The sequence below is a fragment of the Euleptes europaea genome, chromosome 9 (genome assembly GCF_029931775.1).
Source record: "Euleptes europaea isolate rEulEur1 chromosome 9, rEulEur1.hap1, whole genome shotgun sequence".
In the NCBI taxonomy this organism is placed as follows: domain Eukaryota; kingdom Metazoa; phylum Chordata; class Lepidosauria; order Squamata; family Sphaerodactylidae; genus Euleptes; species Euleptes europaea.
In genome coordinates this window covers 43,958,815-43,973,079 of record NC_079320.1, presented here as the reverse complement: position 1 = coordinate 43,973,079, position 14,265 = coordinate 43,958,815, and the positions used below count along the sequence as shown (strand labels likewise).

The 14,265-nt window shown below is 41.1% G+C and overlaps 1 protein-coding gene across 2 annotated transcripts in view; it reads right to left on the bottom strand.

Annotated features, from left to right (window-relative positions):
• The window catches only part of DCLK2 (doublecortin like kinase 2), a 99,684-nt gene that overhangs the window by 16,778 nt on the left and 68,641 nt on the right, over positions 1-14,265 (bottom strand). For both annotated transcript variants that reach the window (XM_056855502.1, XM_056855504.1), the window contains exons 7-9: positions 9,098-9,170; positions 6,787-6,895; positions 1,348-1,405 (exon numbers count right to left, since the gene is read on the bottom strand). In XM_056855502.1, the coding sequence (XP_056711480.1) occupies positions 1,348-1,405; positions 6,787-6,895; positions 9,098-9,170 (240 nt within the window). The remainder of the gene's footprint in view (positions 1-1,347; positions 1,406-6,786; positions 6,896-9,097; positions 9,171-14,265) is intronic.

The window sequence follows — 14,265 nt, the reverse complement described above, 5'->3', positions numbered from 1 at the left end:
ACGCTGGCAGTGAATTTAGTTACTTATGAGTAGTCTTTACTTTTGTTCACCCTGAAACTATTGCCCATCAACTTCTCTGGATGTTCCCCAAAAGAAAATTGTCCATTTGCTACAATAAAAAAGATTAACATGAATTGGGCTAAGACTGGGGAGGGCAAGATATAAATTGAAAATAATAAATAAATAAATAATATTCTACCCCTTGTTGTTCTGATCTTTTCCCTCCATTTTTTTCTCTTTGCACACAGAACAACATTAGTGTAAACATGAATATGCCTTTCTACCTGACATTCAAAATATTTTTGTCCAGAGAATCTTTTCATGGGAAAGCATACAAACATGCAATCCCCAACCTGCAACCTGAAGTATAAGGGTCCAGGAAATGCACCATTTAAATCACATTACATTAACAAAGGAAAAGGTTAACACAGCTAAAAGGATTGTTTAAAAAGATGACAAAGGCTGGGCTCAAACTTGAAAAATGCTTTTCTGCATTCATTAAGATGGACTGTAGTGCACCTCTGAGACAAGTTTCTAATGGTGAAGTCTGGAAACAATTTTAGCTCCACGCCCCACCACTTTACCTTCACACTAAAGTAAAATATATACACATGCACCCACCCACAGTTTCTATTATATAGAAACCACAAACCCCTTGAATTAGACCCTTTGACATCATGCAAACTACAGTTCAAGTTCATAGTTCTAATACTCCAGAAATTTACTTTGAAGTTCAGATTATATTACTAGAACCAATGAAGAATAAATTGTTCTGGGCAAAATATTTAATTCAGATGCAATAGGCAGGTGTTGCCTGCTGAACTTTCATACTACAGTAATTAAAGGCACTGCTTTGGGGGAATATTTCTATTATTAACATTTGCTACAATGAAGCAAACCTATTATGTCTTCTTGTCTTTATCAAAAGGATATTGGATGCCACTTCATTTTCTTTGTTCAATTAATGAAACAGATGGCATACATTTTCTGTTGATTTACTCAATAATTTACAAACATAATTTGCAAGCAATAACAATGCTATCTAGACAGAGTAATTCTGCTAACCGCATACTTGTGAATGCAGATGCATCTCTACAACATTCAGAAATATACAACACTGATGAATAAACAGTCATAAATGTTCTGATCAGAAAATGTATCCTAACATTGCTTTGGTAATGGGACAAATTTCCCAGAGCAACAGAGAATCATGGTCACTCAAGGTTTTATTTGCCAATTTGGATATTAAACTGTCAATCTTTGTAATCTTCCGCTATCTTCCTGGATGAGATGACTGTGGAGTGATCTCTCATATTAGGATGGAATTACTCTATATTCCCTTCATACCTTTCCACAGCATTTTCCTTTGTCTATAATCTTCAAAGCAAACTCCTTTCCAGTGATCCTACAAAGAAACAAACAAACAAAAATACTTAATAAATAACTTGCATTTCTGCCTGAATTGTGCATTTGCTCTTCATTTTTTTTATTGTAGAGTGATTCAATTGCCTTCAATGGGAACAGATGAGAAAATGATGGCAGCACTGCTTTTGTTTGCTTCTCTGCAAGCCATATGTGTTGCCTTGACTACCAGTGCCATACTTACTGCAATCATTTACTCTAGTGCGACCTAATGCTTCACATTCTGCCCCTTCTTTAGTGTCAGATGCTAAACCAGCTCCATATCTTCCAGCCTTGTAGTCACATGACACAGTTTACAGGTTTCTCAGTCATTTAAGATTTAAAAGAGATTTATTTTAAAATGTACTAGATCAGTTACTTTAATATATCTTTAGAACTAACAGACATTAATATCCCTTTAAAAGCAATTTGTATTAGAAATATCCTATGGCCATTCAATGCCTCTACAGTAATGCTGCGCTAAGAAGTCTGTTAGTAAACCTAAACACAGTTACCAGGCAACCAGTTCAACTATGTGGAGTTATTTCCATTTAAGTTAGTGTAGATATGCAGGATTACAGGGAGGGAGGAGGTATTTTTATCTATCCATCTAATTCATTTTTATCCTGCCCTTTCCTTGAGGAGCTCATGGTGGATGTCTCGTCCAGCACCTGGAGCTCAGTCCCCAGGCCCCTTTTGAGTAGTGACAACAGAACTCTTAATGTCCATGAGATTACATCTTTAGCAGAATATGTGACTTTTCCATCCCCTTTTTATCCTCACAATAATCCTGTGATATGGCAGTTCATGGTCTCCAGGAAAAGCTTATGGCAGAGTGGGGACTTAATCCTGGGCCTTCCAGATTCTAGTCTGACACTCTAACTACTACACCACACTGGTTTTCTATCAAAGATTGAAAAAGGGATTTATTTGTGTTTATTTTGATGAACAGTCTTCCAAATGCACACTGTAAAACTGAGAGCCAGTGTGATATAACAAGTTAGAGGGTTGGACTATAATTTGGGAGACCCAGGTTCAAATTTCCACTTGCTATGAAATCTACTTTGTGACCTTGGACAGCCACTCTTTCTCTCAGCCTAACCTATCTCACAAGGTTGTTGCAAGGATAACTTGAAGGAGGGAAGAACATAGGAGGAAGGATGGGATATAAATTCTCTTAATAAATAAATATGTTTTCATAAAAACCAGTTCTAAGAGAAAGACATGAACATTGTGCCTCTCAAATAGTGGCTTGGATCCAGAGACATGCAAGTGGAGACACAAACAGACTTAGCCCAGTTCCACTTCCACAAGATCTTGTGCAACCCCTAGCACTTGCCTCCTTACATATTAATTGGTTGCACAAAATCTAGTGCAGGCAGGAACATGTGGTAATACAATAAGTGTGACTTAGTACAAGTGACTACGGTGGTCTTATTTTTGCGTTTTTACTTGTGCAAGTGTTCTTTTGCAAGTGGAAAAATTGTGCTGTATCCAATCCAGCATGTGTAACATAGTCAGAGCAATTTTGCAAAAATACTATGTAAATTTGAATAGCCTAGTAGCTAAGAGGCTACTAAGAGGCTCAGATATCAGAAGCTAAGCAGGGTCAGCTCTGATTAGTATTTGGATGGGAGACCACCAAGGAAGTCCAGGGTTGCTATACAGAGGGAGGCACTGGCAAACCACCTCTGTTAGTCTCTTGCCTTGAAAACCCCATAACAGGTCGCCATGAGTTGGGTGCGACTTGATGGCACTTTACACACACACAGTAGCTAAGAGACTGATACATATCAGAAATTATTGGCTCAAATCTTGCATGTGGCATTGGGGGATAAACCTTATACACAATATGGCAGCACAAATTATAAGATGTGTGAAATGCTTTGAACATCTGAGAGTGCTATACAAAATGCTAAATATTAAGAAAAATATTAAAAATACAATGATTCAATTAGCATTAGCGCTCAGAAATCTACAATGAGATAATTGGTACAATGAGATTTGAGGGAGGAGTGTCTTGAAAACTGTATTCACCCCACTGGCAATCCTCATCACAGTTCAGGATAGTGGCTTACGGCGTACTGGGGCTTACAGTGCATTGTGCAACCAACAGCCCAAACAGCCAGTCAGATCTTCCCCTACACGATCCCTAACCCCTCCCCTTTCCCACTGCATGAACTTACTCAGCCAATGGCAGAAAATCCATAACCCTGTCATTTCATTTGTTTTAAATGCTACTTTCCCAGGCACGTCTTGCACTTTCAAACTATTTTACAGCTTGTGGAAGAAAGGAAAAGAGACAGAGTTTGGGATTTTGTTTCCACTGCTAGATAATTTTAAGAGAAAAGAAGGAGCAATCCCAGGTGACAAGCGAGGGACTGCCAAACAAACTGAGGTGATTAAAGAGCAAGAACGTTCTATACAAGGTTTTTATAGGCTCCAATCTAGATCGTCATGAAACACTTGCTAGCAAGAAAGAGTTCATCAATGACTACTTGTACATTATTGTAGACCCTTAAAAAACATGTGTCATAAAATACACTTATCACATAGCCATGACTGTCCGTAGCTCCTTGCCAAGGGTTCACTTGGAAATAAATTAAACTTTTTACTATGCATTAGGGTGGATTGGCCTATGAATATGTAGCCATATTTTTCAATCCTTTCTATGGGGGTTGTCAACACTGCTTGAATTTGATGGAGACTGTTGAGCAGTAGATTTTCCCTTAAATGATTCCATAGTGCCCAGTTTGGCATAAACAGTGAAAACAGTGATAACTGTAGACATTATTTTGAACCTGTTATAGCTAATCAATTCCTGCTGTACAAGTGTACTGCTGTAATAGAATGCATTAATGATGCTTATCATGGAACAACATGGTACAGCAGAATAATATCACTGGTGTGAAAGCACAGCTGTGTCTGCTAGGTTGTCATAGTTACAGCTAAATTGAACTGAGAACAAAAGAAAAAATAGCACCTCAATGGCATTTGAGAGCCAAGCACTATATTTTTAAAGCTACCACAACTATATTTATAATTGGAACGCTTCTCAGCTCTACCATGTTATATATTAAATTATTGAATAGCTGGATAAATATGCATTGGTTTCCCAGTTAAGAAAAAAAATCACCTGCAGCATTTTCCAGCTGACACCATTGTCAGAAATAACTTGACCACAATACAACAAGCCATGTATAAGACTTTAACTCACAGTTTAAAAAGTAACTAAAGCTTCACTTCCTTTCCACAGAAATCCATACATACCCAAGGACCAGAACATGTTTTGGACCATTTTACTGTGAATTCATAGCACACACCAATTTGTGACCACAGCATAAAATAGCAATTTGTGACCACAGCATAAAATAGCAATCATTTTTAACGAACTTTGGAAGGTGGGTTCCTTCAGTTAATCAGTTAGTTCACTTCACTGACATTTGTGTGGAGGAAAATTTAACTGAAGCTTCTAGCACTTCTCTCTTAATTTTAAAATCACACCGGAAGGCTTGGATATGCATTAACAGCACAATCCTATTATCATCTTGTAGCTACTGGGAAGTGTAGCATTGCTCCCACATCACCCTGCTACTCTTTTTTATTCGTTGCACATGGTGCAGCAAAACTGGTAAAATAACTCCCCAAAACATGTGGGAAAATGGCTTGGGGGGAGGCAGGAGCCCTTCCTCCCCCGCCCCACAGCACCTTTCCAAACGCTTTTGGTCTTTCCTCTTTTTTAAAGAAGCTGTTCCGCGCAGCTGCTGGGATTTAGTTTGGACCTTAGACTTCCAAAGCCAAGTGTACAAAAAGCTCAAAAACCTAAGAGCACCAATTATCTTACAATCAGGAATAATTGTATATTGAGTAAACAAGCCTCCCTTATTTAACAGCTTGCAGCAGTATCTCAAACAAAGAGAACAAAGAGGAAATATGCAATTTGCAGAAAAGGAATACAGCTACCAGTATTGTCTTAGACATCATGTACAATTATTATGCCAGTTAATAATAAACAGGATATTCCGGTAATTGAACACATGAAGCTGCCTTATACTGAATCAGACATTCAGTCCATCAAGGTCAGTATTGTCTACTCTGACTGGCAGCGGCTCTCCAGGGTCTCAAGTAAAGGTCATTCACAACACCTACTGCCTGGTCCTTTCAACTAGAGATGCCAGGAATTGAACCTGGGACCTTCTGCATGTCAAGCACATGCTCTACCTCTGAGCCTCGGCCCCTGCCATTGCCTAGGGGAAAATTATTTTACAGGTTTCTTGGAAACATGCCATGTTAATTTTGTCCCTTATGTAGGATGAAGATGATGCTTGATCATTCTCTAAATTCAATTGATATTTACCTATAAAATCATAAAAAATATGAAATGAATCCTTCTAGGGCAGTGATGGCGAACCTTTTAGAGACCGAGTGCCCAAACTGCAACCCAAAACCCACTTATTTATCGCCGAATGCGCTGGACAGAACAGGGGCGGCGGCGGCTCCTCTTGGCCGAGCGGAGAGGTGCCGCAGGTGACGCCCCGGCCTTCGGGGGCCTTTTGCAGCGGGCGGGCGGGCTCGGCCTCCCTTGCAAGAAGCCGTGTCCCTGCAGCCCCTGGACTGCTATGGGTCGACGAGGCTGGGGTGGAGCCTCCTCTGCCGGCACGCGGGTAAGTGGCTCGGGACGGGACTGAAAGTCCAGACGGGCGAGGCAGCGACAAATGGAAGAGGTGGAGAGACAGCAAGCCCGCTTCCTGAGGGACGGGGCGAGGAACCGGCAAGCCGACAGCCGGGAGAAGACAGAGCGCAGAGACGCGGCGGCGCGACGCCGCACCCCAGCTGTAGCCCCGCCGCCCAGTTGTGCCTGCGCCAGTCAGAGGACTTGGCTGGGGGCGTGGGGAGGAGGGCAGGATGTTTCAGCCCTAATAAGGTCTTGGGGGCGGGACTAGAGGGAGGGCTGAAACATCCTGCCGTCCTCCCCACGCCCCCAGCCAAGTCCTCTGACCGCCGCGTCTCTGCGCTCCGTCTTCTCCCGGCTGTCGGCTTGCCGGTTCCTCGCCCGTCCCTCAGGAAGCGGGCTTGCTGTCTCTCCACCTCTTCCATTCGTCGCTGCCTCGCCCGTCTGGACTTTCAATCCCGTCCCGAGCCACTTACCCGCGTGCCGGCAGAGAGGGCTACGCGTGCCGGGTCGGGCATGCGTGCCATAGGTTTGCCAACACGGTTCTAGGGCATTACAATAACAAATGCTCCCCCCCGCATAAATGACAAAAAGATAAAATGTGGCACTCAATTGTCTTTGAAATTATAATATTTTCCTTCTGTACATTAAATACACAGTTTAAGGGCTGAAGTTAAGTAAAAATATGAATAGTATGTTGTTTCTTTCCTCACCTTTCTATGCATTCCTTAACCACAGCAAAATTGCCATCACCAATCACCTTCCCTACTTTGTATTTCTCAAGAATTGTTGATGTCCCTGAGCATTTGTTTCCATTCACACCTGCAAAAAAGAAAAGACAAAAAGGAAGGAGAACACTGAAGTAGGTAATCTAGATTGTCCCTCGTTGACCTCAAGTATTTTATGAGGCTACATCGATAGCTATAATACAGGGACTTAAAAATAGCGTATTTGAACACATGAACACATGAAGCAGCCTTATACTGAATCAGGAACTTGGTCCATCAAAGTCAATATTGTCAACTCAGACCGGCAGCGGCTCTCCAGGGTCTCAGGCAGAGGTCTTACGCATCACCTACTTGCCTAGTCGCTTTAACTGGAGATGCCGGGGATTGAACCTGGGACCTTTTGCATGCCAAGCAGATGCTCTACCACTGAGCCACAGCCCTTCCCACACAGCCCCTTGTTTAAGTACAATGTGTCCTTTCAAATTTGCAACTAGAACAAGAGAAACAAAAAGCGAAACTTAATCCAAGCTGCATAAACTTGCGGAGCTATCACAGAGAACAGGTTTTTATGCAGTTCAACATTCAATCTATATGATATACTATATTATGCTTTCTAGCCACCTGCTCCAGCTGGAAGTTGGCAATTAATCTGCATATCTAATAACCATGAATGTCCTGCGTCCTGTGAGGATAGAAAAATCCACTCAAGTAGGATCACCCAGAGACAAGGTATATGTTACTTCTGGGGAAAACCCCAAGCTTGCATAAAAATATAAAAGGGGTATTTTTTAATAATTGTGGGGGAGCAGAGAAAACACCAGATCATTTATGAGGGAGGAGAACTTTCGGTGGCACTTTGGTGATAAACTATTTGTGCAAAAAGAGAGACAGAGAAAGACAGATGGAGGAAGGTAAGTTGAGGAAAGAACAGAAATGAGGGATACTGTACAGGGTTTGCAAAGAGGGGGGATAAAGGAAAGCCACTGAAAGGCTGGGTGGGAGGTGGTGGGAGGGAACAGGGAGGAAAAACTTGAGTGCCTAGAGCAGAATAAAAGAGCATGGGTAAAGGAAAAAGAGACAGAGAAAACAGAGGCATGAAGGGTGGGCAAGCAAAGATAGAATTAGATGGGGAAGTGGGGAAAAACATATGTTTTCCCTTCTCCCTGTGAGTATTTGTTCATGACTCTTTCTGCTATGTAGAAATAAAAGTAGGATGAATTTCTAATTCTACACATGAGAATGTGTGGGAAAGCCTCCCTGTGTTAAAAGCAGGATGAATTCCTAACACAGGGAGGCTTTCCCACATATTCTCATATTAGCATAATTTTCTAATGATTAGACCAGTTCCTCAGTGGAACAGGCTTCCTCGGGAGGTGGTAAGCTCTCCTTCCCTGGAGGTTTTTAAGAAGAGGTTAGATGGCCATCTGTCAGCAATGCTGATTCTATGAGCTTAAGCAGATGATGAGAGGGAGGGCATCTTGCCCATCTTCTGGGCATGGTGCAGGGGTCACTGGGGGTGTGGGGGGAGGTAGTTGTGAGGTTGGACTAGATGACCCTGGTGGTCCCTTCCAACTCTATGATTTTATGATTCTATGATATGCTTTAATGTGAACATGTAATACCTCTATTATACAACCTGCTCTATCCATAATAATCTAACAGTGCCTCACAGAAGGAATTCTTAGGTGACCAGTTATAAAGCTGCACTTATGTAAACGGAGGCTAACATTTTGGGTACATATTACCATCTAACTGAAATGGGTTGTGTCCCCACCCAGAAGCATGCATCATACAAGTATTTGCAACCACTTTCAAGAACAAAAAACATTGTTATACATAAGTATAAACTTTTCCCCCTGCATGGATAATAATCATTCAGCACCTGATAATACACACTGAAGATCTAAGTTCACATGATGCAAACATCCACCCCAGTCAACAACAATCCTGCACTATGGCAGTACTATGCAGATGTCATTGGGTTGGAGATAAATTATTATGCCCACAATACCCTCTCGTATGGGTTCTTTCCCCCCATATCATGTAAGCAGGGTGACACAGACATAGGGATGCAGGCAAAGTAGCTTAGAGCGGGATAAGTCTCACTTACTGTCCCAAACAGAATTGTTTTGCATCAGCACTAATAAAGTCACTGCTTGTTTCACTGCATTTGAAACTGATCCATATGTGGGGCTGGAAGCCAGACTGAATAAAATTAGACAACAGCACTTAATACCTTCAGCATAGACATTGACAAAGCAATGTGAAAATATTTACACATTTAATTGGATCCTACCTTCAGGACTCATGCAAGGTGATAGTTCAGGCATGCCATTAACATTAGAAGAAGACTCACAGTGTGGTGGAATCTGAGAAAAATACAAGGAGTTAATTCTGTAGTAGTTAAATATATTACTGAGCTATCACACTGGTATACAAACAAGTCACCTTCTTTCTTTATATTTTACACAGTCACCTGTCAAAATCAAATATGATTTTACTAGCATTTCTAATTGCTGAAAAAACAAATTTCTGCTAGTCCTTCTGTTAATATTTAATTAAATGTGGACAGCTTAAAACCACACACACTGTATATACTCAAAGTAAGCCCCGGATATGCAGTCTCTTAATCATTCCCATAAACACTTATTTATTTTTATTTTATTTACTTACTCATATCCCGCTTTTCTCCCCAATGCAGTCCCAAATAGGATTACATTGTTCTCCTCTCTTCTATTTTATCCTCACAACAACCCTGTGAGGTAGGTTAGGCTGAGTGTGTGTGACTGGCCCAAGGTCACCCAGCAAGGTTCCATAGCAGAGTGGCAATTTGAACCTGGGTCTCCCAGATCCTAGTCCGATAATAACCACTACACCATGCTGGCTCTCACCAACAGCATCTCTGCTGTGCCAGTTGCCCCATCTAATGTAACTAAATCTAAGGAGACTTTCTCAAAGATCCTGTAGAGTGGTTCACATAAGCAGAACTTACAAGAGGAAATAAATAATTTGTTCACATAAGCAGGAAAAGTTAAATGGAACAATAAGAGAGAAGGAATAATTGAATCCAAGACCAATTTAAAAAGAAGTAAACGCAAATAGATTATTTTTCATTTTCTTGTTACATCTAACCAACATGTCACCTGTCTACTCAGAGTATGCAAAAGAAGAGGCAAAAGAAAGGGGCATGAACCATCCTTTAGACACTATACGTCCACAAATCTTACAGTGCAATTCTAAGGCCTACTTAGAAGTAAGTGTCATTTTATTCCATGGGGCTTACTCCCAGGAAAGTGTTCTTAGTATTGCGGCCTTAAGCACTGTGCAGATGTATCCAGGCCAACATTAACCAACAACTTGATCTGTTTACACAGCCAGACACAAGAAATAGTATCCAATGCCCTTTATTTTTTTCTATATTACTTATCTTTTATCAAGTCTGATGGGCACTTTCTCAACTAAAATGTATTTAAAACAGGTAATTAAGTTATATTTAAGAGGGAAAGGCCCTGACCTGGATGGCCCAGGCTAGCCTGATCTCATCAGATCTCAGAAACTAAGCAAGGTCAGCCCTGGTTAGTATTTGGATGGGAGACCACCAAGGAATACCAGGGTTGCTGTGCAGAGGAAGGCACAGGCAAACCACCTCTGTTAGTCTCTTGCCATGAAACCTCCTCCCCCAAAAAAGGGGTCACCATAAGTTGGCTGCGACTTGACGGCACTTCACACACACAAGAGGGAAAGGCCCAAAATCTTACGAAGTTACAAGCAGTTTTACCAGCTGTTGGCTTTGTACAACAGGTCATGAGGCAATCAGTTTTGCATCTCACAATTAGCAATTCATAATTTGCCCTAAAGCTTTAGTATATTCCATCCTTTCACATATATTATACAATCAATAGTTAAACTGAGAAGGTATAAATAAAAGCTGTCTACCAGGTCTTTGTGTTTTTCCACAGAATAATTTTACTACCTGTTTGCTCTCAGAATTATGCCTTCACAAATCTTTCAAAAACAAATCACTAGACTTATCATAAGCAACTGCAGCCGATTCAATAGTATTACAAAAAATAAAATATTAGCAAAAATTAAGTATGCTTAATCAGGGTAACGTTGGCAACAATCAATCTACTTTACAATTATTTCCTGTTCATTTGGGTATCAGGAATAGTTAAAGCGGCTTGGATCTAGAGCAGTACTTATGCAGATGGATGGATTTCTGCTTGGAGAAAGCAACTGTCTTGGCTTCCCTCTCTTGTTGCAGACCTAAGCACCTCCACCACCCCTTGCTGATCCCAGGAGCATCATTTCCAGGGCGGGTCCATTAGGATCGAAGCAGAAGGTGAGAAAATTACGCACTGTGATGTAAATTACGCACTGCTGCTCTGGATACAATCCAATGAGTTGTTTAATCACAGAATGGCAGATAATGCAACACCAATATTTATTTGATTGGCTTCCAACTTTTGGCTTTTTACACTGATAAGCATATCTATGTTCTCTTATCCTTTCATTCAGTTCCACCAGCTAACCTCATCAAAAAATTCCAAATTCCTTGAAAATCTGAACAAAGGAAAAATCAAAATACAATCCAGTGAGATAAAGCATGTGTAGGACTGAGCTAATATTAGGAATTTTAAGCACCTTCTCTCACTTCAATACAATTCTTCTGGTTTTTTTCCAGCCTTCAGGCTATACTTTTACTTAAAGGATTATCACACAAACCCTCCTTCTTTGAAGGTTTTTAAGAAGAGGCTAGATGGCCATCTGTAAGCAATGCTGATTCTGTGAACCTAGGCAAATCATGAGAAGGAGGACAGGAAGGGTTGCATCAGTGTTTGGCTCTCGTGGCCCTTTCTTACATGCCCGGGGTAATGCTGATCACCACTTTGGGGTCAGGAAGCAATTTTGCTCCAGGCCAGATTGGCCAGGGATCCAGGAGGGCTTATTTCTCCATCTTCTGGGCATGGAGTAGGGGTCACTGGGGTTTGGGGGGGGGGAAAGATAGTTGTGAATTTCCTGCATTGTGCAGGGGGTTGGACTAGATGATCCTGGTGGTCCCTTCCAACTCTATAATTATATGATTGTTATCATTTGACACTGGATGCTCAAAATACAATTCTAGCTTGAGCTCAGGAGTGGTCAAAATAATCTCTGGACAGCATTAGGCAACATAAGGTCCTGTAGCAGTTGACATTGTCTGGTTATGCTGCAAAATATTTTAAATCAATAATTGAGCTGGCTAGTAAGGTTTTATTTTAACATTTCCCAGGATACTAAGATATGCTGAACTAATCCAATGGAAGCTGCATCATCAAGACAGGAAAAGAAACAGAAAATAGATTGCCTGCCACTTATGTTCTAGGAAGACACAAAAATAACACTACTTGTCAGACAAATATGCACAAATGGCTCCAACAGCATCTACACCAAAATAAAACAGCATTGCTCTTTCAGAATGTATTACAGAATCAGGCCTAGAAAATAGTAAATCTGTTGAGATATGCTATTACACTGGCTCAAGGCCAAACTTCACATGATGTTCTGTCATGTGTGGTTTGCCCCGAATAGCAGGGATTTTATTTTGCAAGTGCAGTTGAGGAGACTGCAAACCTAAGCACAGACCCAGTGCAGGGTTCAGGGATTTTGAACCTCTTCCCTTCTTGCCATGTTTTATAAAGAAAACGTCATCCTCTGTATGATGTCTTTTGTCTTGCTATGGGAAAGACAAGATACAGGAACCTACATCTTCACCCTTCTTGGGTCAAAAACAGCTTGGGGGACTAAATGGCATGGGGGGGGAGTTAAGAACCCACCACCCTTGCCATTGTCTGCCACTTTAGTTTGTAGCCTCCTCAGCTGCATTGGTCAAACAAACTGAAACAAACAAACAAAAAAACAGTCAGTGATAAGCTATGTGTCAATTAGTATCACACAAGTGGGAACCTGCAAGGACTTGCGGGAGGCATCTCATTTCCCTCTCCCCTGCTATTTCCTTTTGTCCCTTTCTGAAAGTTCCCATAGCTTCTCCCCTTTCCTGCTTCCTTCTCTGATAGGGTTGCCAACCTACAGGTGGGGTTTGGAGATCTTCTGGAATCACAACAGATCTTCCAACTACAGAGATCAGTTCCCTAGGGTTGCCATCTCCAGGTTGGGAAATTCCTTGAGCTTTGGGGGTGAAGCTTTGGAAGGGTAAGGTTTCAGGAGGGAAGCCACCTCAGCAGGATACAATGCCTCCCTCCAAAGAGTCATCTAAATCCTACCTAGGAAACAGAAAAGAAATGCCATCTACATACAGAAGAACTGATGCCTGAGGATGAGAAATAGGGAAGGAAAAAGGACCAATTAAGTTTCCATAATATTATTAAAACAAAATGTAATTAGGAAGGGTACAAAAAATATTAAAATCGCCCCCTGATGCATCTTCTTGTTGAAATTTTATCATATGCCCACCCAGACTTCCTCCAACTTTCAAAACCATATTTGAATATATATTCCAGCCAAATAGAACAAGTGGTGAAAGGATAAAGCATTTCAGACACGGGTCAATCAGGATCTATTTAAAACTATTTAAAATCTATTTAAAACTAACAAGAGTTACACTTTTTCTAAATTGTCTATCTTCTGCTTCCAGAATAGCCAAAAGAACATTGTCCCTTTTGCATTATTCTGGCTGCAATTACGATTGAGTAAATGCCAAGTTTCTGAATGGAACAGCAATTGACCATTTGTGCTGAGTAGCAAAAATGAAGCCCCACAAATTATAGCCAGTGAAGCCCTATTTTGGGAGGCGTTCCAGTTAAGTATCAGGGGAGGGGGGGAGAGATGCATTATGGAGATGAGATATTTTTCCAATGAGCAGTAATGTTCTGAAATAAGAAAAATATTATAGTATATTTGCTCTGAAATTAAAAAAAAAATTATTTAAAACAACATAATGTGAGGCTTATGCCAATCTAGGTTATGCAACAGATTCATATTTACTGGGGAAGGATCATAGTTCAGTGGCAGAACATCTGCTTTGCAAACAGAAAGCCCCAGGTTTAATCCCTGGCTCTTCATTTAAAAAGATCAGGGGACAGGTGATGTGAAAGACCTCTACCAAGACACTGGAGAGCTGCTGCCAGTCAGAGCAGGCAACACTGACCTTGATAGACCAATGGCAGGCTTAATCCCTGGCTCTTCAGTTAAAAAGTTTAATCCCTGGCTCTTCAGTTAAAAAGATCAGGGGACAGGTGATGTGAAAGACCTCTACTCTGGAGAGCTGCTGCCAGTCAGAGCAGGCAATACTGAACTTGACAGACCAATGGAAGATTTAGTATGAGGCAGCTTCACATATGTGTTTTTTCAAAGAAAATATTAGTAGGCAAATCAAGAGGTCTGCACAGGGTAGGAATAATAAAACAGTTCTTCCCTGTCATATTTTGCTAGGAACAGGAAACAAATTACTGGCAAGACACACAC